The 25,469-nt window shown below is 40.2% G+C and overlaps 1 protein-coding gene and 1 non-coding gene across 21 annotated transcripts in view; both read right to left on the bottom strand.

Moving 5' to 3' along the window:
• MLIP (muscular LMNA interacting protein) overlaps positions 1–25,469 on the bottom strand; it is a 168,342-nt gene that overhangs the window by 12,471 nt on the left and 130,402 nt on the right. For 16 of the 20 annotated variants that reach the window (XM_032463303.1, XM_032463292.1, XM_032463296.1 and 13 more), the window contains one exon: positions 15,689–15,895. The exons of the other annotated variants lie outside the window; for them this stretch is intronic. In XM_032463303.1, the coding sequence (XP_032319194.1) occupies positions 15,689–15,895 (207 nt within the window). The remainder of the gene's footprint in view (positions 1–15,688; positions 15,896–25,469) is intronic. 20 annotated transcript variants of the gene reach the window in all.
• On the bottom strand, positions 9,655–9,728 carry TRNAA-UGC. Its single transcript has one exon. It is a non-coding gene; the product is annotated as a tRNA-Ala (tRNA).

Raw genomic sequence — 25,469 nt, 5'->3', positions numbered from 1 at the left:
CAGGTCAACTGAGGGGCCACCACTCCTACCAATGGAGGTCACCTAGGATCATGATTATTTATACATGTCTGTCTGGTTTCCTTCACTCACTTAGGGGCTCTGCCTGGCCATACAAGACATTTGAGTTTCTAATCCCTGCTCAACAACATACCCCAGTCCACAGGAAGCACCTGGGGAGTTCTGGAAATTTCAGCCCCTGACGCAGCAAGTCCAGAGAGGGACCCGAGCACCTGCGTTTCATATGGGTCCCAGCGGGTGCCAATCCTACCATAGGTTGAAAATTGAGGCCACAGCCAACATTTTCGTATGAGCTGGTGGAACTGATGTTTTCCAAATATTTATCTATCCACAACTGACATGAACTATAGTCAAACAGTCCTAATCAATTAAGTGGTCCTGCAAGTGTATAATTAAATAATTTACCAGGGGTCTTTTTTTATCAATGTGCCCGTTGATGTGAGCTAATGTGCCAGACACTGTGCTGGATGTTAGAGACATGACAGTGAACAAAGAGAGATCATCCCTGCCCCCGGAGACCGCAGTGCGGCGGGAGAGGCAGATCTCAACATATAATCAGGATTCTATGGGCGCAAACACAAAATAATGTGCTCTGAAGTACAAGTTCGGTGTGTTACGAGGGTTCAGAGCAGGTGAGTCTGACCTGGTCTAGGAGGAAGGACCTTCTTCCCGAGAGGCTGAAAGCTACCGGGTAAGTCCCCTGATAGGGGTGGGGGTTCGTAGCTGGAAAGGAATTACTCATCGTTGGGCTGATGGGAAGACAGGGAGAAAATTCGGAGTGGATGGGGAAAATGAGTGCAAAAACACGAGGAAGCCAATTCTGGGGCGGAGATTTTGCCTGCATCGGCTCCACTGGGGAAACCAAGCCCTAGGAAGTCCTTGAAAATGCGCGTTCTGTGAATTAAGGCTGTTAAACATGAGTTTGTCTCATTTCCCCCAAAGACCCCAAGCTGTTTGAGGACAGGACCCACCATATGCTAGCATTTTGTGCACCAGACACTAGCTGATTGATTTTATCGTTCAAGCTTCTATGCCTGGGCATAGAAAACACGGGCAGTGCTCCGAGTCTGTCCCTAATGCGGGCAGGTCACGATTAGTGCAGTGAGGACGTAGCTGCCTTAATGACAGTCAGACACACGCTCCTCCCACTGACACATCTTAAAGATTTCATCCGCATTAGCATGGGATGGTTTTTCTTTTTAATTACAAAACCCCATCAGTAGCTTGTATATTTAATTTTAGAATTTAAAGGTACAGTGTCTATTTTTGGTGGTATCCAAAGGTTTACAAATTTGTCTAGGCCACTAACTTCCAGTGTAGACTGGGAAAAATCCTTTTGTCTCTGGGCCCTGATTTTCCCATCTTTAAATTCTGGGCCCTAACTCGATGAGTTCCACTCCTTCTCTGCTTGGATTGTTCAGTGAGTCTGATAGGTAAGCAAAAATCCATTCACCGATAAGTGATTGCTGTCTCAGAAAAAAAAACAATGTCCCTTTTTGGAGTCTCCCACACTGAACCACAGCTGGGGAGGAAGGGACACGCACGGGGATGCCTTCTCCGTAGACTCTCACCTGGGATCCTTCATGGCAGTTCCAACGGGTGCCGATCGCTCCTTGTGTGAACTTTCACAGACACAGATTCACAGCATCCTTCTGTGTGTTCCCTGAGTCTTCGCACATGTTCAGCTGGAATCCAGTTCATGTGAGTTGTTTGGTAAACCCGCAGAAAACTCGGTGCTAAGTGCTGATCATTAATATCGTCATACTGGTGTCGAAGTACCAGTAAGTCTAACACCAGTAAGAGAACAAGAATGTTCTGCTTTGATCTTTGCAACAGATCTCTTGAGATATGGCTGAAAATTCCCCAATTATACTATTTTTCACTCCTGACCTTTCCTCTTCCATCCCAGGAGGCCCAGACTCAGGACATGTTAGAATCCCCTCCTCCCCCGAAGACCACCTTCAAAAGGGCAGGAGGATGGAATTTTTGCCATCTGCGCAATCAGCCTGTTTTTGAAAACAAATACCACGTCCCAGTGTTGACTCACATTTTTCACCTAGAGTTGTTTCTTTCTCAACCAGAAAACCACTCCCCGAGGGGATCAGACAGATCATTCGCTTTCTTCACTGCACAGCTCCCGGGCTGGAATGGAAATGGAGCAAAATCTCCATTCTAACAACATTTTAGGACTGAAAATAAATTCTGGAAACTGAAATTGGAATTGACAAGGTAGCATATTGGTTGCTCTCTTTTTTTCCTCTCCCCTTTAAGGGCATGATTAGCTGCTCAGCGCTACAGCAATTGAAATGAAGCATCATTTTCAACTGTTTTCAGTGTCAGACTAACTCCAGCACCATCAGAAACCAAATGTCTCCTTCTGCACAACAGATGATGTTGGTGGAGTCTTCTCGCCCTGTCCTTTCTCTTCGACAGAATATATGGGGCATTAGCCGTTTATTCCAATGTGACATATTATGATTGGGGGAAACAAATCTGACTCTATATTAGATCTGTTTCTTTTATTTTAACCTTTGCATTCTATGGCTTGTTTATCACTAAAGGGATGTTGCCTATAAGCTTAAATTACACATAATGGCCCATCTCTGGGAGCCCTGCCTCCCAGGTAATGAGCATTTAAGCTAAAATACCTTTGTTTAGCTCACGGGAAACATCCTGACCAGGCCCACCCGGGACTGGCAGCAGGAAGGAAGAAATTAACACATTCCCTCCAGAAGCTAACCGGAAGCAGGAAATGCTTGACTTTACTCCCTCCCCTTTTAGTATAAAAGAAACCTGAATTCTAACTCAGGCAAGATGGTTCTCTGGGACACTGGTCCACCATCTTCTCAGTCTTCTGGCTTTCAGAATAAAGTCACTACTCCTTGCCCCAACAACGTTTTCTCCATTTATTGAACTGTTGTATGGTGACCAGTTCAAGCTTGGACACCTGCCCAGCCTTAGTCCCACCCCCGCTGTTCCTAATTTGTACCGAGTTACCCCCAGTCGCAGGAAGCCTCTGGCAGAACCCAGGAGTGCGTCAAGAGGCGTCAACCCGCGTATCACAAAAATCCAGAAGTGTTTCTGAAGAGGAGGAGCAGTCATGACTGCCATGGGGTCAGTCATACCCCCACTTCCAGAGGCCCTCGACCAGACCCCACCCTGCTCTCTCCTAACACTGCTCCCCCAGGGGCATCTTTGAGAGTATGCAGAGGGAGGCTGAAGAGGGAGAGGATGCGTGAATGGTGGGTAGGCAGGTGAGCGGAGGACCGTAAGCCGACACGTGAAATGGAAGGTGCCTCCGATCTGGTACCTGCCAGCCCCACCTCCCTGGAGCTGGGCCCTCTTTCTCCATCCCCAACATCTCCCCCTGCATAATTTCAAACCACATTCCAGGAATGATGTAAGCACCACCTAACACTCTACCATGTCTGTTATACACCTTTGAACTTTCAGGACATCCACGTTCCCTGCCCCAACTACACAGATCTGTCAGGCACTGCAACCGGGTTTTAGAACACGCCTAAGGGATTCTGTCAGCCTTGCTTTCTGGAGCCTTGTTGTAATCTAAGGTCTCCAGAATGGAGAACCCGTCCTCTTTGACTCCCTGCTATGTCCCGGCTAGAACCACATCCTAACACCATGGTAGTTCTGTAGCAAAACTTGAAACCTTACAATAGGTTGGGTATTTACTGATTGCTAAGAAGCCCACAGACAAACTCTCTATTTAGTTATGTTATATTAGTAGCTTTCAGCCATTCCAAAGACTGAGATCTTTTGGAAATTAGGGTAAAAACCTTTATCACATTACCAAATTTGTCTAAGATTTTTATCCCTTAGAATTTAGTAAACTGTTAAAATGTCCTATAAATATGGGAAAGCACAGAATATATTCTCAGTCACACAAGGCCTCAAAATATTTCCCAAATAAAGACCCACCTTAAAACTTTCTTGGATCGAAGACTTGAATAAGAAGATAAATAAACACAGAAGGATGCAGCAAGAAATAGAGGAAGGTAAGGTAATAAAACACCCTGAGTAAGTGTATCATTGCCATAAAAAAGACACGCAAAAAACTACAGAAAAGAAAGGAAGAAATTATAGCCATAACATGCCAAAAACAAAACTCTAGAATTGAACAACATCAGCATGATGAGAGACCATGGAAGGGGCCAAATGAATTTGTTTTACTGAGAGAAGACATTGATATTGACAGAGGTACATAAAAATGAACTGTGGGCCCTAAACTAAGGGCAATCATACCAACAAAGTAGGATGAAGAAATTCTAAACTAACAAATTATAACCATATCTCTCAGATGGAAAGCTGGAAAGAAGAGATTAAAGAGATTAAAACAAATACAGTAATGGAAAACATAAAATAAGATGGTAGAATTAACACCCTAGAATGAGATCATCTTACACATGAAGAGAAGTCTCTCATAATAAAATAAAAAATCAAAACGGGAGAATTTATGCTCAGTAAGAGATACACGCAAACAAGAAGACATACACAAGTTGAAAAGAAAAAAGGAGGAAAAGATTTCTCTCTCCAAAATGAGGCAAAATAAAACTGGGAGAGCAGTCTTACTATCTTTAAAATGGAATTATGTACTGGTAAAAAAAAAAAAAATCACTGAACAAGAAGATATGAGCATCATATACGTGAATTCCTAACAATACAGCCTCAAACGTGTAAGATTTTTCCAATGGTTGGCCTGTGCTACTATAAGGGCCAGGAGTGATGTTACATTTCACTTGAATATCTCAAGCACCAAGGAAGTATCTCTGCTCCCAGTGGGAGCCAAATAAATATTTTTAAACAGCCTGAGGAAGGGTCCAATCCCACTGTCATATCTTTCTTCTGCAAAAGAGGTTTCTATTTGATTCACAGGACATGTAGCATATATGGCTTCTCAGAGGGCAAATGGGGACCATTCTTTGGTGGCCGTTCATGAAGTGTCCGAGGTGCATTTGTCATCAGTCACTCATGGATAAATTCCAACAAATGTAACCATCTGAAACAATTTTGTGGTCATATTTTTAGTGAAAGAGATGAAACGGTGGTCAAGCATTAGGCCAGATGAGGCCACACGGGAAAATTTTGCCCTGAAGCTTCAAAATAAGAGACTCCTTAACTACGTGTAAACGCCACCTGCTGGGTATGGCTTTTATTGCGGGAAGGTACCCAAATAAACTCAAGCAATGTGGTAACTAGGTTGAATTCTATGAAACTGAGAAAACTGATGTTTTTCTAAGTCGACAACAGTTGAATAATGCGATTTCATATGGATCAACCTCATGTAAAAGACATTTAAGAAAAGGGATAGCATTAAAAGGAGGTTTGAAGGTAAGCAAAATACGTGTATTTTAAAAACTCCATTTGCAAAGATGAACACCTCCATCAGGGATTTTATTATACTTCAGAGCCCACAGCCACCTCCTTTCACAGACCATTGCCTTCCACTGAGCAGAGTGTCCCCTAACGCAGAGCTCCTTGACCCTCGCCCCGCGCCGAGGTCCACAGCCCATCATGACTGATGGAGGGTATCCAAGGTCAGCTCCTTTGCCTCAAGGGTGGATAACCTTGCGATTTATGCTCCAGAGCCCTCTCCCGGTGAATTTAAAGGTTTAAAATTACTTTAGATTTTTCCCTTCTCCAGCTAAGTCACAATCTGCTTTAACGTCTGTGGACTGATTTCTGTTAAAATATCAAAAGACACCTCAGATGAGAAATCTCATTTCAGAGGAACTACTAAAAAACTTAACCCATGTTAGAAATAACGCCTTTCATATTAATATTTTAATTCATTTATTGAATTTCTGTAGATTACGAGAGTCAATTCTCCGAGTAGCCATGCAATGATTATACCAGTTAAGATATTCTCAATAATGGTAAAAATAAAAAAATTTACGAATGGATGAAATTTGAAAATTAAGAAGTAGGAGAGAAAAAATGGGGAGAAAGAAATGAATGAGAAACGTCAAAATGTATAGGTTGAAATATCCAAAAGTTTTAAAGAATAGATGGCCATGAAGTAGGAAGCAGGCTGAAGCCAGTTTATGGAAAGACCTTGTCCCTCTGACCCATCCTGGATAGAACAGTTTCTTTCCTTTCTTCTTCTGTCTTCCTGCCTCATTCACATGGCCCCATACAGCCATGAGACCTCAACACAGGTTCCAAAGTCAGTGAGCCAACCCCCTAATGCTCCATGATGTGAAAATAAAAGATAACAAGACCCCACTCACCCAAAGAGTCGGTTGTCTATTACACCTGTTGTCTTCCTCCTCCTGTTTTTGAAACTGTGTATTTCTCATTCTATTGTGAGAACCTACCTACATTTTCTACGTAGATTCCGCCCTTTTCTAATAGATGTCTCAACCTTGGCTTATTCTAAGCAGAGTGATCCTCTACGGAGAGAAGACAAATAATGGATGGAATTGGAGGGTGAACACCTTCATCTTGCTCACTGAACTCTCACTTTTTCATCGCAGGCAAGCTATATTTCCTTTTTTATTCTTACTCTACCATCTCAAAAGCAGCTGCTTGGAAAAGAGCCTAATAAAAACGGATCAGTAAATAGTCCGTTGGCATATTGTAAAGATAAAATACGTTTCAAGTAAGATGCTTCACCCTGCTTAGCAAAAACATAATTCTAATATAAAGGATTGCTATATTTCAAAATCTCTTTTGACGAAAAAGGCACTTTAATTTCTTATAAAGTAAATCATAAGAAAGTCTGTGTTGTCAGCTGTGGTATTTTTTCAAAGAGAAATGACTTTTAATAATTGAAGTAGTGCACTGGGAGTAAAATAAGTACCCTCTGATTCGGTAAGTCCAAGAATGCTGGATGTATAAACACTCAGCCCAGTGGTAAATGTTATAAGCCATGGGGACAATTTTGATTAAGAACTCAACCATACATTTTATAACTTTCTCTAGTTTAAAAAAAAAATCCTGTGACCTCAGTTAATAAATATACCATTTAACAGTTTTTTTTTTCCTTTTACTTACTAGGGGTTTAGTAGAAAAAAAATCAATTATAATCAAGCACTTATAAATATGTCAGTACAAAGTTTTTCTTTGTAGAGTTATTTTTCTTACTGAAATTCATTTTCTTGCTGGATCATTACAGAATTTAAACAGCAAAAAAGGAAAAGTTTGCTATCACAGAGGGAGCACAGAATTTTCAGTGGGGTACAAACTTTAAGATCCCTCAGTCCAGTGGCAGTTCTGAGTTTAGTTTCAAGTGAGTCTCATTAATCTGCATTTTTCTAAGATCTCCAGGTAATTCCGATGCAATCAGCCCAGTTTATATCCCAGAGTAAGGGTTTGGGAACCAAGCCCAATACCCTCCTGTTACAGAGAATAAAGAAACCCACAGACAAAGAGCAAGGCATGTCACACAATAGCTTATGCAAATTAAATTGTAACACACAAAATAATTATGCAAATTTTGAAAGAAAATATACTATCACTCCCCCCCCACCAAAAAAACCTTCAGTATAGTTACCTACGGGAAGAGGGAAAGTGAAGTGAAAAGTCAGAATGAAAGGAAGGCTATGTGAATAAATTTGGAAGCATTGAAGGAAAAAATCGATCATAGTAAAAGGAAAAAGGCAATTTTCGATGAGAGTGATGTCCTACTGGTCACATTGATAGATTGTTCCTTTACTTCAGCACCAGAAATCTACAAATAACAGGTAGCATGCTACAAATTTATAAAACTGGGTAAGTTAGGTGGAAGACAGTAAGTTTTACTTCCATGTATCAGCTGATCCTGGTAACAAGAGTTTGTTACATGAGCGGTTTGTTACATTAATAGATCTGTTAAGTATTTCTTTTCAAAAAGACTTTTTTAAAATAAAATTCTTTCAGATAGAAAAACGTGATGGTATACTTTTTGTGTGTGTTGGGGGAGGCAATTAGACTTATTTATTTATTTGTTTTCAGAGGAGGCACTGGGGATGGAACCCAGGACCTTGTGCGTGCTAAGCACGCACTCTACCACTTGAGCTATAAACTCACCCCCACTTTTTAAATATTTTATTTATTTATTATCGTATTATTTAAGTATTTTATTTTGGCAGTAGTGGGGTAGTAATTAGGTTTATTTACTTTTAAAGGAGGTACTGGGGATTGAACACAAGACCTCATGCATGTTAAGCATGCGCTCTACCATTTGAGCTATACCCTCCCCCCCCGTAATGGTATACTTTTTAAAAAAAATGTCTGGGCAAAATGAAGACACAAGGTTATTCTACATAGGAGTGTATGTTTTCCTCTCTCTGTGAGAGCCTTTAAAATCTTGCCCTGGCCTCTAGCAATAGGGATACCAGCTTGGGGGTCTGCACTGGGAGTGGGAGCAGGAGGGGTCAGGGCGGCGAGGGTTCTGGGCAGGGAGATGAATAACTAATGCCTTCCTGCTAGAGTGGAAGGGATTTTTCAAGAAGCTATTCCAGGGATAAACACTGAAATACACCAACTGTAAGATCTGGGAAGAGCCAGAACCAGCCCTCGCCTAGGAAATACACCAGGGGATGTCGTGGCAGGGGGACCAACGGGAGAGCACGTACGTGAAGAAACCAGCCGTAGTGACTCTGCCATCCACAGAAGAAGACTGGAAATAAAATGGGACGTCACAAACAAGGCTCAAGGCTCCAGGGTTTCTATAAAACTGAAAGTGAAATGAAATGGCTGTCTAGTCACAAACTTGGCCCCCAGATCACATCATTTTTGGTAACTGAAAGAGAAGACACGCTGAGAATGGGAAATTTCTCCCAGGGTTTCAAAGCTGTCTCTCTGTCTATTAAGATCCTATTCTTCCTTGTAAAACCTCTCACGCTTTCACTGTAAACAGAGCCTTCCAGAGTGGGAAACCCCAGTCTTTCTCCTGCCAGCGGATCAGAAAAGCCATCTGACCATGAAGGCTTAGCACTGTCTCCTCCCGGTTCTAGTCATCGGCTGCCCTGGGTTTTCTTGTTTGTTGCTGGTCCAGGTGGGCAGAGTAGAGACTCGGGGCAGACAAGGATAAGAAAGAACTTCCTGTCTACATAGCTTCTGGCTGTGCTCGACATTCGGAAAGAAATGTACTCAGGAAATGAAAAAGAGGAAAAAGTGCCCAAAGCTAAGTGCCAAGGCTGGAGGTGAAAGTGGGTGAAAAGAGTTGGAATTCGGAGTTGACTTAAAAGACGGCGGAACCTCAGAGATTGGGAGGGGGGAAGACAGAATAAACGAGGCAGAGGATGGAGGAAAGAATAGACACTTGGGAGGTCAATCAACGTTCCACGTACGCACGTTATATGCATGTAGGTTTCCTCATCTGAGGGTCGAGAAAATAGCTGAGACCCCACCGCAAGGTGGTGCACTAGCCGTGGCTGGGAAGAGGCGTCTTTCTAAACAAACCCAGTTCCAAAAAATAAATAAACAAACAAACAAACAAACGGAATTCTCAAAAACAGAGGGTGGAAAGCCCTAGATCTCAACTTAGACATAAAAGATGTGTTGTAGATGGTACTTTATTAGCTCTGAAGGAAACATTTTTATGTTTAAAATTTTTGGTTTTTTTAGGTTTTTTTTTTTTTTTTTTTTTTGCAGGGGGGAGATAATTAGGTTTAATTTTTTTAATTTATTTTTTAATGGAGGTGCTGGGGATGGAACCCAGGACCTCATGCATGCAAAGCATGCACTCTACCACTGAGCTGTACCCTCCCCCCGTGAAGAGAAACATTTTAAAATGTGTTGCAAGATAGAGGAAAAAATGGCAAAGTGACTCTGGATGAAACACGATTTTTAGACAGTCACACCACAGCCCTGACACAAATTCCTCTGTACTCTTTATGGTTTCAGCAGATCTACACAGCCAGGAGCATAATGTATCCAAAATAAAGAGAATTATTTTGTGTTGCAACAGCCAAAATTTGGGTTTGCAGGACCCTGGACTTCACATTTAGATCATACACGTGATATCTGTGAATATGAATTTTATAAATTATTGACCTGCCAATGTCATCTGAGGTCGTGACATTTTAATACCAACCTCTAAACTTCAAAATGCTTGTCCCTGCTTCTCTTTGCCTGAAGTCTCTTTCTGGGAATTCATACTGTCCTCCCCCCACCATACACCCCTCAAGTTAGGACCAGCAAGGATCCCGTCCCCCACCGCAGACTCCCTGACTCTGAGTTGTCCACCTTACATAGGCGCCCAGAATTCCTCCAGGAGACTCAAACCCACAGTGGCCACTTACACCCTTGTCTCAGCCTCTATTCCCTTAACAGGTGTTTCCTGAAACCACCTCCCAAATTAATTACTCACATATGAATCTTCGTCTCAGGGAAATCCAAACAAAGACACAATCAAAGATCATGATCCGCAGTCGTTCTGCTCCATAAGGTCACTGCCAACGTGACATTAGCAAATCCTGAACCATTGCTCCAAGAAGAAATACAGGATTGGATTCCTGTAAGTCTCTTTAACTACATTTTCATCAACCAATCAGACATACCCTTGTTTTATGTGTGTTTCTGTTTAAAGACACCTGATTTAATACATAGTATTGATTCATCAACACTGAACTCACAGCCAATAGCATAATCTCATGCCTGAAGGAGGCTTATCCCAAATGTAGATTTTCTCCCTAAAACCCATCGCCACATTTCTGCATTTGGAACACCACTCAGCACTTCAGCACCATACTCAGGGGTCATTTAAAACAGCGACATCACCAACCAAAAGCACAACAGTTCAAAACCTGCGGTACCAGACAGTCCATGGAAAGAAGCATCGCTTATAACGTGAGAACTGGGGGAAAAATACAAAAACAAAAAAGAAAAACATCCCCATGTTCTCTTAGCTGGGAACACGTGCACAGGCCACTCAAGTTCTCCGCTGCTCCTCACCTGTCCACAATTAACCACAAAAATGCAACCAGTATCCACTTGGGGCTTACAAATAAATTGTAGGCAAATACACAAACATGGACTCTCCGGAGCTCCCTGTGGCCAAGGGTGCAGGCACAGAAGAGTGGAGAAGAGTATGTCTCTGAGCTGATGGTTCTGAGACAGTCTTAGCGAGTATCTGCCCCTGGCGTACAGGTAACAGTGTTTTCCCATGCATCACAGAGGCTCAGGAGCAGCTGACCCGGAGCCGGGAGGGCATGCCGGGCAGGTGAGTGAAGAAGGATGCAGCAACGTATCATATGACTGGTGATCATGTACCGGACAGGATGGAGGACCTCCCAGTGGACACCAGTATCCACACATAGTAGGGGAAGATCGGGACTCCTGCCCCCACTCGTGCTTCTATGGTGAGGGGCTCTGTAAACTGGCTGGAAATTGGAGGCAGCCCTCAAAACCCGGAGATCCTCAATTGACTGAAATTCTACTGAACGTACTCATAAATCCAGACAGTGACTCAGATTTAGTTTCTGCTAAAAATGGAAATAATCAGAAATATTCAAGCATCTTGTGCTCGCTGGGAACAAGTCAGGGCATGTGAGGCTTTGCTCATCATTAGCACGTATTTATCACTGTACCTGTGATGTGAAAAATGCCACAGTAAGCATGTCATGCCCTAGGCGGACCCCAGAAAAATCACAGCATGTAAATATGAGATAACCCTTAACATGCATGAGATACCCTGGCACAGACAAGGGTTCTAGACACTGAAAGGAGAAAAATATCCCTTTGAATGTTGATGCATGGAGACACCTCCCGGAGGAGGAGAGATAATTTGGCTAGGGATGAGGATGGTGTGCCTAAGCCAGGTGAAAAGCAGGAAGGTGTTTTATATGGAGAGGATGAACGCAGGAGCAGACTGAACAGTGAGAAATTCCCAAGGCACGCCGGGGGGGAAGTTAAGTAGATTAGGTTCAGTAAAGTGGAATAATAGAAAAGAAGAGTAAGAGATAACAACATGACAGGCATAACAAAAGAAGAATCCATTCAACTTACTGAATGACTAGCTTTAAGGACAGAGCAGAAAAAGCGCTAACGGAGGAACCAAGTTTGGAGTCTGGGGACTGAGCATCAGGGCATTAATGACAGAAGTCAGGAAGCCAGAACAGAAGTGGTTTGAGGCGACGTGAGTGATGAGCTTGAGGTGACAACCTGACATCCTAGGGGAACTGACAAGCAAGCCGCTGAAGGGATAAAACAGGCTCTCAGAGGCGACGCAGAATTGGAGATGTGGATCTGAGGGTTATCAGTACCACAGAGATCATCACAGAGCCTATGAGCGGGCGGATCTCTGATGTGAGGCAGTTGGAGAGAGGAGGTAGAGGAGGATGAAGTGTCCACCAGGGCAGCAAAGAAGGAACAGCCAGGGAGTTGAAATGCACATATTATCCCGAGGGCAGAGTAAGGACAGAGATTTGCGATTTGCAGATACACAGTACTACATATGAAACAGATAAACCACAGAGACCTACTGTACAGCACAGGGAACAATATTCAAAGCCTTGTAATGGCCTATAATGAAAAAGAATACGAACATGAATGTGTGTGTGTGTAAATATACAACTGAATCACTTCGCTGTACACCAGAAATTAACACATTGTAAATCAACTGTACTTCAATTGAAAAAAAAAAAAAAAAGAATGGATGATCAACTGTATCAGTTGCTCCAAGGATAAAAGAGACAGAGGACTGAGGAAACTCAGCTGAGTTTGTTGCCAAGCAGTTTATCCCTAAGAGGGAAATTTCTGTAGCGTGGTTGAGGTGAAAGACAAAATGATTTTGAGAATGGGTTAAAGAGTGAGTTTATAAAAAAGTTGCTACTGTAGAGCATGGGGAACTATATTCAATATCTTGTAGTAACTTATGGTGAAAAAGAATATGAAAATGAATATATGTGTGTTCCTATATGACTGAAGTACTGTGCTGTGCACCAGAAATTGACACAACATTGTAAACTGACTATACTTCAATGAAAATATATTTTTTAAAAAAGAAAAAAGGATGAGTTTATAGAGGAGGATGGAGATAATGGCTACTGGTCACTTTGAGAGAAAGTTTGGAAATGACTAGGTTTGCAGCATCTTCAAGGGAAATGTAGGGAAGTCGTCATTTTGTTTTGTGATCTGAAGTTTCTGCATACAAAGAGGAGGGGTCCGAAGGAAAGAGACCACATGATGATGGAAGAGAGTGATGATGACGAAGACTGAGGAAGGCTGATTAATAACAAGAGCTAACTCTTCCCTGGTTCTTGTCATGTTCCAGGCACCGTCCTAAGTGCTTTACACATATTAGCACATCTTAATCTCATCATATTCTACCAAGGAAGGTACTGTTATCATCCTCATTTTAAAGGGGAATAAATGGAGGCATTTGCAGCCTATATTATGTGACTTAGCCACTATCACCATCTGGAAGAAGTGAGGTCAAGAAATGAACTCAGACAGGGTTTGCCTAAAGACTCCATGCTCTCATCCACTGGGCTATGTTTGTTACAAGTGTTAAACAAGGAAGTCAGAGTAAAGACTCCCTTCACGAGACGGGAAGAGAGAGGTTCATCCCCAGGTAAAAGGCAAAGTGCCTGAGCACCGTCCTACATGACAGGACATCAGATGACAGAGCCCTGTCCTGAAAGTGAAAGAGAGCAGGGGTTAGTGTAAGGATTTAGGACATGCCGAACCTGACGAAAGCTGACAAGAAAGGAGCACACACTACAGATGCAACAGAGCAGTGAAACCTGCCCATGTCTTCTGCGGCCCCAGCAGAGAAGGGAGCCTCAGAGATAGTCACATAAGATCAAGCTCAGTGCGGCTCTCCGGGGGAGGGGTGGGAAGATTTGGGTTTGTGGATGAGCCCAGCAGGTAAAGCTGCAAAGTCAGGCCTGGGGAGGACATCAGGGTCTCGGGGAGAAGTGTATTTAAATGACAGAGTATGTTTTACGGTTCCAGACAAGAAGCTATTTCAAGTTAAAAAAAAAAAAATCTTGATAACTTGAGATACTGAATATTTACAACACAGGGTTTGCACACATAGATACCAAATTGAGGAATTCACACATTTTTATAGAAACAATTAAAATAAAGGACTCAGCAACTGAATCTTCCATCAGGAAGTGCTGTCTAACTACATTGTTATTATCATCACCATTATTATTATGATTTCAGATGTGACTGTTTCTATATTCAGTATCAATAAATCTCAGACACTGAAAGACAAAATCTGTTATGAAGCTTATGTAGACTGAAAATAGTTGTCCAGCCTCAAAGGACTTTGATATATCGTTCTTCACAGCCCGACCAAGCAAAGGCTAAAACATGGATAAAATACCAACTCTACCTTTGCTGAACGCCTCTAGGAAACACCACAAAAATGTCAAAAGAAGAGATATTTAAATCAATGGATATCTAGAAAACACAATTCTAATCCTATCATAGATAATTGTCTATCATAGATGACAGTTATAAAAAAAATGGTCATGCTGTTATCAGAATTATTAACTATTTAATAGCTAAACAGATTTCATAAATGTTGGCAAGTATTAAAATAGGGAGAATTTCAAGTAACATAAAATCATTTTAAAATACTGTACTCTCTCTGAAATACTTCTTTTTTCTAGACCAAGAGTATGAAGCAGTCAAAGATCATAAAAATGTCATCCTGAACTTCGCCTAAAAACATTTTGTTTCCTGAAAGTGAATAGTCTAAAAATTTAATTCATGGTTGATCATTCAATCATGATAAATGCTACTAAATATAAAAAGCAAATTTTTCCTCATATACTTGTGTTCACTTTTTAGATGATTGCTTGTGTTTAGATTGTGTTTATGAACATTTTTTCCAAAAAAAAAAAACTGTTTTAGGTTCCAAGGAATATGGTTCAATTACATTCTGAAACTTATGTCCTTGAATGATTTCCAAATATAGAGGTGTATTTCATTAAATATAGAGAATTTGCAAAATAAAGGTTTTAAAACAAGATTCTGAATTAAAAAAAAAAGATTTAATTGCAGGTTGACTTTCACTAGTCAATTTTTAAAGAAAAGTATCCAGGTCTGAGAGTCTGAGCTAGCCAGGCTGTCCTTATGGTGATGCTCAGCAAAGCAAAAGGTGCTTACACTGACAGCTCGCTTCTAATAGAATATTTATGATTACATTCCAAAGCCAGCTATAGATATTTGTGCTTTTTAAAATATACTATCCCCACTGACTGCAATTATAAATGCTCCCTCATCAAGGCATCATAATTGTAAGAACTTTTTTAAGAAATGCTGAACTAGAAGACGAGAAGATAAATTAACAATGGCATTCTTGTAAGATTTTGAAATATTTCTTGGGGTTCCCACCTTGGGATTAGAATATGAAACAACGAGGAATGAAAATCAACTTTGAAAAGAAAAATAAATATTTAATCCTTTCCCAAGGTTAATTATTATCTTTTTATAAGGACATATGCCTTCACACAAATATTTAATATTCTTTTATTTGTTGAGTTTTTTGGGGGGGGACGGGGGTGGTAATCTGGTTTATTTATTTGTTTAGTGGAGGTACTGGGGATTGAACCCAGGACTACGTGCATGCTAAGCACCTGCTCTGCCACTGAGCTACACCCTCCCCCCTTTAATATTCTTAATAGATTAAATATCTGAATTCTTGTTTCCTCTGCATTTAAGTTGTAAAAGTAAAGCGTGAAGAAGGTTCACCATGCAGGACATTTCTCACCTTATTGTACACGTTGTGACTAAACGGGGTGTGAGAATTCTCCTGTCCATCACTCAGGGAGAAGGAGGACACGTGACTGAAGGGTCCAGGAGTAAGACAGTCAGTGTGTGGGAGGGTCTGTGGATGCAGCAGGGACTTAGCGGGAGGATGGAGTCTAGTCTGATATAAAGGATGGAGAGAAACAGGCTTGGGAGGGACTGGTGCATCCTGGGAGGAAGAAAGGCATAGAGAGCATGTTAGTGGACAAAAGTCACGCTCACTTGGCATTAAGTCTCCATATGAGAGACGTTGTGTCAGGATCTCTTACTAGCAGAAAGAAAAGCAGACTTTTGCTTTCACAGCACATTGTCCACCTCTTCCAATAATTCCTGTGGCTCGCCCACCTCCAGCCCCTTCTGCAGAACTAAAAAGGTCCCTGCAGTGTCCCCCAGTGGGGCCAGGTATGTTTAAGAAAGGAGAGAGCTCATCTCAAAGGGGCAAGATGGGATTAGAAAAATCTTCATTGAAGAGGTGGTAACAGTGGGAATTAATTTAAAGGTGTTTGTGATTTGGTCTGGAAGAACTTAGGGGAGAAGTGGGAGGGCATCATAGCATTTATCAACTTGGGGTTTAATTCACGGTGCAGGGACCTGCTCTGTCGGGCTGAGCCTGGACAAGAGATCAGGCACGGGTGAGTCTAGATTCTAGAACGAACCAAGGCATCCATTCCAGGCAGTGTGTTACTTTGGAGAGAAACTGGAGAGCCAAGAGGTGAGTTCCACTGTAGAGGGGAGAAGTAATGAGGGCTTGATTAGAGAGGCTCTTTCCCTCCCTTGGGAAGGGGATGGATGTGGAAGTCTTTGCAGAAGAAGGAGCTGCCAGGCGAGGCTGTGAATTCCCTAAAGGAACAAGGAAACCAGTAGGGAAATCCAAGCCTACAAAGAAAACTCGCAAACAAAACAAAACAAAACAAACAAACAAACAAAAACAGTATGTACATATATATCGTGAAAGAAAAGGGCTACCTTTTTTGCAGATGTGTAAGTACCTCTTATAGTCCTAAACTTTTTAATATAAGATAATAAATTGACAGTGATTAGCCTACAGTAAAACTCCTTCGGGCATAGACCTCATCAAATGAAACCTGTTTTTCGTTCACCTTTGTGACCTCAGCATCAAGCACAATGCCTAATACAGTATATGCTTAATGCAGGGATGATTGAATTTTCAAAGGAATATGTTATTTTCTATGAGGCCAAGAATGCAACCTATAAAATAATGCCTTTGGCAGAAACGTGGATGGACCTGGAGATCGTCACTGTAAGTGAAGTAAGTCAGACAGAGAAAGAAAAATACCATATGATATCACTCATATGTGGACTCTAAAGAAAGGACACAAATGAGCTTATTTACAAAATAAGAGAGAGACTCACAGACATAGAAAACAAGCTTATGGTTATCAGGGGGGAAAGCTGGCTGAGGAGGGATAAATTGGGAGCTCAGGATTTGCAGATACTACTACTGTATATAAAATAGATAAACAACAAGGTCCTACTATGTAGCATGGGGAACTATATCCAATAACTTTTAATAGCCTATAATGAAAAAGAATATGAAAATAAATATATATGTGTACATGTACAACTGAATCACTATGCTGTACACCAGAAATTAACACATTGTACATTGACTACACCTCAATAAAAAATACAATAAAAAGGAAAGCATTCTATTATTCAGTTATTGCTCTGTTCCATTAGTAGTGAATAAATATGCTTGGCTTTGCATGAAATGCAAATTTATTATAAAATAATATACACTGCTCAAAGTGACATTCAGCTAAACAGGTATACTTTTAAAATGGTACCATTAATAATTTTTTTTATGTAAGCTGAACTGATTTTTTGCCAAAGCCATGTATTTTTAAGCCACTGACTGGTTTTCTAAAATGTATGCTGAACATGTTTGCTGTATCAGAAGATGTCCCTACGATGGGTTCAAACTCACTTTAAAAACTTACTGCAAAACTTACTTTAAAAAAACTCTTGGAAAATTTTAAGCAGGTTAGAAAATTATAATTCTAGGGTTTTTAAGTTTGTAGAATGAGGGTTTTTAACCCTCTGTACCTTGAAAATGTGACTAAATGTGTTTTATTTTTATTAGTTTCTTATTTGTGCCTCAAGAGTTTGTTTTACATACCAGGCAAATACAAATATGCATTCTGATTTCACACACACGAGTACACACTTATTAAAAAGACAACATTCTATATACAGTATTCTGCATCTTATTTCTTTCAGTTTCTTTTTCCATTTGCAACAGTTTTGGAACATTTCTATATCAGTACATGAAAGCTATGGATTCCCTGCGAGACACATGACTGAGTTCCCTCACTGATTGTAATTAATCATTCAGTGACATCACCTAACAGTCATCGATTCACCTCTTCTTTGCCAGTTGTTTATACTTTTATTTCTTTCTTTCGACTAATTCCATTGGCTAGTGTCTCTAATATTATTATCATTAGATAACAGTCACATTAGTGTGCAATTTTAATGGAATGCTTGTAGTAGTGGCCCGCTAACGATGGCTTTTAGATTAAAATATATTCTAATTGCGTTTTATTCCTCAATCAATGAGTTCATGATTTATCAACAACTCTTTACATTTCTTAATCAGTGTGGAAAGTGATTAATATGAAAATGGAGTAGCAAGCACAAAGACGAGCTGTGCAAGGAAAAGGCAGCTCTGTGTCAGCTTTGGAAAAAGTGTCCCAGCTTGTACTGTGTTGGGTTGGCATTGTACAGAAATTTAACAGCCACCTTGCTCTGGAAATGTTAAACATAATTTTTTTTCCATTTGTACAGGGGTAATGCACTGTATTAAATATGTAAGGTCTTATCCACATGGGTTTGATTATAGAAACTAATCAAGTATTCTCTAAATTAAAACAAAAAATTTTTTTTAAAGGAAAAGGCAGCATTGTTGATAGTTGACGATGCCAAGGAAGTGAGAGGTGAACAGTCTCCGGTTTACAGTTTGGCTTCAGCTTTTCCTGAAGGGTACCAGAACCCACTGTGAGGATGTCGGGAACCAGAGATTTCCTACTATGGAGCAATCTGGCAGGGTCAAGGTCAAACCAATCATCAAGGGTAAAATATATGGGTATGATAGTAAAGTGTGTGTGGCTTTGTGTTCTATGCTGCTAAGCTCCCACTGGCCAACCTCCATCGCTCAGAGGTCGGTCAAACCTGAACACTTCTGTAGGGGCAGATGGTGTCAGCTATTCCAGGCAGCTGGGCGGCAGGGGAGAGCAGAATTTTATCAGCGTTTGGACAGGCCAAAGGGTGAAGAATCTTGGGCAGGCACCGTTGAGCACAGTCCGTGGACAGTACTGAACAAAGCTGAAAGCATCCTCGGTGGTGACAGCCTCAACACGGGTGCCACTTGCGACATTTTTCCAATCTGAGCTGGTTGTCTTCGATGCTTGTATACGTTATGACCCTGTGATTCTTTTTACCATCATCCTGGGAATTTTCTGTGCCTTTCTCTTGTGTTTGATTTCCTGTTTCCAGTATCCCATGTTTTTTGATTGTTTGTTTGTTTGTTTCCCGATGGTTCCTTTCATATTCTCTGGGCCCTAAAAGAACTTTCTGGGAAAATAGATTTTGGGGAGCAAATTTTTAATACCTTACATGTTGAAAACTGTGTTCTGCCCTTACACTTAATTTTTTGGATTTAGAATTCCACGTTGCAAAATAATTTCCTTCAGAATTTGTAAAGTATTGTTACACTGTAATAGTGTTACCACACTTTACTCTTCTAGACATTTTTTTTCAAAAACATTTTTTATGTATGATTTCTACAGATTTTCTGTTTTCCAGTTACCTTTTTCCAGTTCTTAGAAATTCCTTTTTTTTGCTTTCCTTATGCACAGGAAATCTGATTGTTCTTGAATTTTCCAAATTGAATATTTAATCGATTTATTTTTATTCTCTTACTGATTCATTAAGCATATTTAAAACGCTAAATTTTCTTCCAAGGGCTATTTGACCTATATTCGATACACGAGAATAGATGATCATTTCATTAACTGTTATTTTCAAGTAGAAATTCCTGAAAACGAGTATCATTTTCCCTGGGTTGCCCCTGGGCATCCCTCTGGTCCTCACCTAACTGTTGTTTTGTTCCTCCTTTTTGGCTTTAGGACAATATCAGGATGATCAGATGTGATGCCCTGCTAACTTCATGCTTATTCTATTCAATACAAGTATCCATAATGCCATGAGAACCTGTTAAAACACTTTGCCACAAGGAAATAACTTGAGAAACTTTGAATGAGCCGGAAGACTTTCTTGGTTCTTGTCCATCCCATTATTGTAAATAATGTAAATATCTTTATTACCATATCTCTAAATTCCTATTCTTCTATACGGGAATCTTTCTCTCTATATATACAAATATACATAATCTTACGTACATATACGTTATATATACGTGTGTGTGTGTGTGTGTGTGTGTGTGGTGTGTGTGTGTTTACATCTTCTTTTTCATCATGGCTTATTTATGGATGTTGACATAACTGCAGCCTCATAACACGATCTTCTTTATGTATCCTGCATTGTTGATTTTACCCTCACGGTTTTCCCACAGAACAGTGATTTTATTAAAGAAGTCACTAATTTTAGAGAAATAAATTCTCTGACTTATTTCTCCTACATAAAGTGACTCAAAAAGAGTCACTTTCACATATTTCATAAAATATAAATGCCATAAACCGAGAATATTGTCAAATTTACCCTTTGATCCAGCTGCACCATAAAACTCCAATATAATGTAATTTGCTCCTTCATTTTTTCAAATCTTCAGAGGTATTGTCTATGCATTTTTTAATGGTAATGGATACAAAGGAATGAATTTCAATTCAGCATTCTATTGTCTCCTGTGTATTATATTATGGTGTTTACCGTAGCAGAAAGAACACGTGCATCCCAGTTAAATCGGGTTTTAAATTGCTTCCTTTATTAAGATTTCTCAGGAAAGACTTCTATCATTTGCTGGAGTGAAACTTTAAACATCATAATACTGAGAACCCCTGGTCTTTAAATATTGCTGACATTCGCACAGCATCTTCAAGTCCTGGATACCTACTTTGTAAATTCCTTGCTAATTATGATGCCATAATACAATTATTAGCTAAAACTCACAGCAAAAACAAAAGCTTAGGGCTAGGTATATATTAATAATGAAAGTAGATATAAAGTCTTATATCAAATAAATTTAGTAATTTCAAAAAATTGGCTACTTCTTGTCAAATTCCAGGAAGTTAGCAGCATTTACAACTTATATTTATGGCTGATAACAAGCTTATCCTAGACATAGGTGTTATTTTCATCCCAGAATTTCTTGTTGTTTATGCCTATATGAGTCCTGGCATATTCAATCTAGATTATTTTGCAGGAGTTCTTTAAAATAAAGTTATTTGCTTACTTTATGAGAAATTACTATAGTTAAAAGAGTTGAAATGATAAATCACACTCCCAGCTTGGGCACACGAACTGCAGCAAGGTGCAAAGGCTTCAGGAACTGACTGTCCAGTGCGCCAGGTTGGAGATCCCGACCCTCGCCCAGGAAATCTCACTTAGAATTTCCATGAGTTGTAACTGCCTGGCGTTCAGAGCTACAGAAGAGACCAATGTAAAGCCATGTACATCAGCAAAGCTTAAAATTTTTCTTATTCCTTTAGGTCAGGAGTTGGTCAACTTTTACTGTATTTTGTAGGCTTTGTAAACTATATATATATCCTATCCAATGACTCCTGCTACGATAGTGTGAAAGCAACTTCAGACAGTACACAAATGAATGGGCATGGCTGTGGCCAATAAAACTTTACAGAAGCAAGGAATGGACCAGATCTGGCCCACAGGTCATTATCTGTGATCCCTGTTTTAGGTTAAAAAAAAAAACCTTAATAACATTTTTATCATGTCTTGCACCCTACCTCCCTTCAATGCATTATCTCGAGGCTGGCACATAGTTCTCTGGAGCTGACTATTCTAAATGATTCCTGAAAATGAACACCATTTACCATGCTTTGGCATTCAAAAGATGAATCTTGTAAGGTTCTAGTTTTTGAGGGAAGAACTGAAATCATAAAATCGTCTTGTACGTGTTTCCACCAATGAGACAGGTAGCGTAGTTAATTCTGATAAAATGCTTCACAGTGCTTTTCACTTACTTGAGAACTATCTTTTTCAATATAAAAATGTTTGGAATAAATTTTGCAAAATAGAGTCAGCTGGAGGTAGTAGCTTGGTCTTTCAAAAAGAAATTGATTATTTGCGTTGAGGAGGGTATCAGATGTGCAAAATTTCAAGAACATACGAAGTTTTAAAGCAAATAATCTCTTTGTCCATTAGAGGAAGTGTACCAGGCAGATATTCAGTGAATAAATTAACCTAGCTTTGCTGGTTAAGAGAGCTTAGAGAGCCTACAGAATTAAATATGGACAGAGACATCCAGAAAGTAATGCTATAACCTTATCAGATGCATTTACCACCGTAGGAAAAGCCCACTTTCTCGTCTGCCATCAAGTCAAATTGTGTAACTACAAGAGCTGTTTCCTTTGCAGCACCAAAGGGCATTGGAAGGCGTATGAGCTCTTTTCATGAAAGCCTGCACATCTGAGGCTCTTCTGGTCCATCTCGGCTTTTTAAAGTTCCCTCCTTTCCTGAGGTCTGGCAGGGAAGGGTGAAAATCCACTCCCCCAGTATCCCACTGCCCCCTCGCCACACCACAGTCCTCTGTGCCTTTGGGGACTCAAAGCACCAGGGGGTGAAATTACTGGAGCTTTTAACTTCTTCCTCCCTCCTTCCTCCCACCTCTTTGGTACAACAACACTTAATTTTAAATGCAGCACTTACTTGCATTTTTTTTAAATCTTGCCTGGAGCTTAAAACAATTTACAATCAGAACTATAGCATTTCTGCTACAGCTTGAATTTAAAACAACACTCAGCTCAGAAAGTCAAGAAGAGCTACAATGTATTTCTTGAGGAGTGACTCCTCCAGCCAAAGATTTACCAACATTTTACCCATATTATCACAGAAACTCCAAATTACTAAGAAGAGATTCCAATGATCCACATTTCACTAAGACCAAACCAAGATAAATTAGGTCCCTTAATTTTGAACATATGGCATAACTTCTTGTTGATCTGCCCTAATTTTGAAGAATCCATATGCATTTTAAAAACAGACATACTTAAAGCAACACATCTATTTCACGTCTTGATTTGAACCAAAAAATGTGAACGTGTGAAATGTGAAAAAGGTAGCATATGCTTAGCTATTTCAAATTCCCTATAAAAAGATTTTCAATGATTCAAGCATAATTTTGAAGACAGCATTTGGATTATTTAGTGCTTAAAGTTTGTGGCTGGCTGAGGGCAAGTTTCACAGAGCAGATAACATTAGGGAAGTGTAAAGATATTTGATGGAGACCCGCTCAAGACAAAAGAAAGAAAAAATATTTTATAATCAATCACAGTGGGCACTAGAGCATTAAAATGCTGAGTTTTATGTTTCTCTTTACATATAGTTTCTCATCCTGCATTGCTAACCTGGGTGTGTTTGGGGCGGGGCGGGGGGGAGGGAAGGCTCAATTTAAGTTAAAGATGTTGTTAGACAGTAACACAGAAAAAAGCCTTCTCTGATTTCTCATAAACGTGGGCAGAAAGAGGAGAATGCCTTTGGTGATCCTTTAGTAGGAAGTCAACTCCTTTCTTCCAAAATTAAGAGTGATTCTAAAAGAAAAGGTTAACGACAATAAACATTTAAAATTTCCACCCCCTTTAAAGCGTCCAGAGCCCTTTCACGGAGACTATTTCATGTCATCACGAAAGAAGATTAGAAATGAGATTGGTAGCCCCATCTTTCTAGGATGAAACTGCAGTTCAGAGAGTTGACTGATCCTCCCAAGATCACACGGAGCCCGTGTTCATTCCGTTGCATTCTATCACGACGTTTCTCTCCTTCGTAGGAAGCAGAAAAGTGACTGCTGGAGCAGGGTAAGCCCTTGTGGGGGACTGTCCTGGACACCGTAGGGCGTTTGTCAACACCCTCGACTTCTATCCACCAGCTGGCACTCCCTCCCCAGTCATGACAATGGACGACATCCGGGGCAAAGTCATGCCAGTTGAGAAGCACTGGTCTAGTCCAGTCCCCTGATTTCAGTGATGAGGTTCAGATCTCACAAATGCACTGCGTACTGGGTAACCACGCCGTGACAACCAGAACACGAACTTCAGAGCTCTCTCTGCAGAGCCAGGCTGTCTTAATTCCCCTCTGGGTTCAGTTATACATCAAACGAATGAGGGACCTTAGCTCCGGCCTGAATGTGGTTTCTGGAACGGGGAGGTGAAACCGGCCTGCCCTCTGAATAAGGGCCAGTCCTTCTACAAAACCCAATTCATGAGGGCCTGAAACTTCCTGAAAACCAGTTAGCCACAGATGGAGAAAAACACTTCTATTTTTCTGAACTTACCCAATGAGATAAAAATCATATATACTTGCTTTTCTTAGAGCAAGTCAAATATGCTAAGCCTCTCAGCTCTACTGGACAAAAATGAGTGACAATCAGCTCCTGCGAAGCTGTTTCTCACCAAACGCATCTTCTATTTTCAAGGAAAAGTCAGGTAAAAATATATATACATTAAACATCTAAAAGTCCATAAGACACACTGGGATTTGGATGGCTGGGCTGCAGCAGATTAAATGTCACTTAGATGTCTTTATTTGCAGATGAGAACATTATTTTGAAGAACTCTAAAAACTGACCAGCTCTCCCAACTCTAAGGACTCGCCAAATCTGAATTTACAAATTTACTGCAGATTGTTCCTTTCACGCAGCCTTTGAGATAAAGAAAAATACATTTTACATCCTGTTTTCTTTTTTTCCTGTATATTTATTTAAAATCATCTGCTTCATTAGCCTGATTTCAGCTTCCATAGGCTGGACTTTTCAAGCTGTCTTTGGTTTCATTAATGGAATTTTAAAAAAAGAAACACAGTCTATTTAGTAGTTTTAACTCTCTGCTTCATTCTCTGCCATGGCTGCTCTCTTGGTTGCTCTTCTCATTTGGATTTATTGTTTTCTCTGCCAAAATTACAAACTTAAAGTTATTTTATCTTGGAACAGAGTGAGGAAGAGAAGGTTCCCAATTCTCTTCACATAACTCAGCTTCAGGCTTATGTGTCATGATGCAAAGTCTGTCTAATCTCATCCATGCTTTAAAATATTTAATAATCTAGTAATGTGTGTCTATTATTCTCCAGCCCCCAATTTACACATTACTATATATAAAATAAGGACCTACTGTAGAGCACAGGGAACTATATTCAATTTCTTTAATAACATATAATAGAAAAGAATCTGAAAAGAAAAAATATATATGTACGTAGATGTGTAATTGAATCACTTTGCTATACACCTGAAACTAACAATGTAAACCAACTACACTTCAATTAAATGTTTTTAAAAAATATTTAACAATCTCTCCAATGTTTAGAGATTGTTAACATGTGTTCCAAACACATCGATCTTAGCATTTATAGACAAAAAACAGATCCAGTGTTTACTGTGTCTTCCTCTCAGCGCATTCCACCTGGATTCCACTTCTCACTGCTCATTAGAGAAAAGAAAATCACTAGCCCCTTTCTGTGACTGCATTTCCTCGGTGTACGTATTGATACCTAGCCCCCAAATCATCTTAAGGATGCTGTGGGATCAAAGCTGTTTGGGC

Source organism: Camelus ferus, chromosome 20 (assembly GCF_009834535.1).
Source record: "Camelus ferus isolate YT-003-E chromosome 20, BCGSAC_Cfer_1.0, whole genome shotgun sequence".
NCBI classification, from domain to species: domain Eukaryota; kingdom Metazoa; phylum Chordata; class Mammalia; order Artiodactyla; family Camelidae; genus Camelus; species Camelus ferus.
This window is presented reverse-complemented; position numbering and strand designations above follow the sequence as displayed.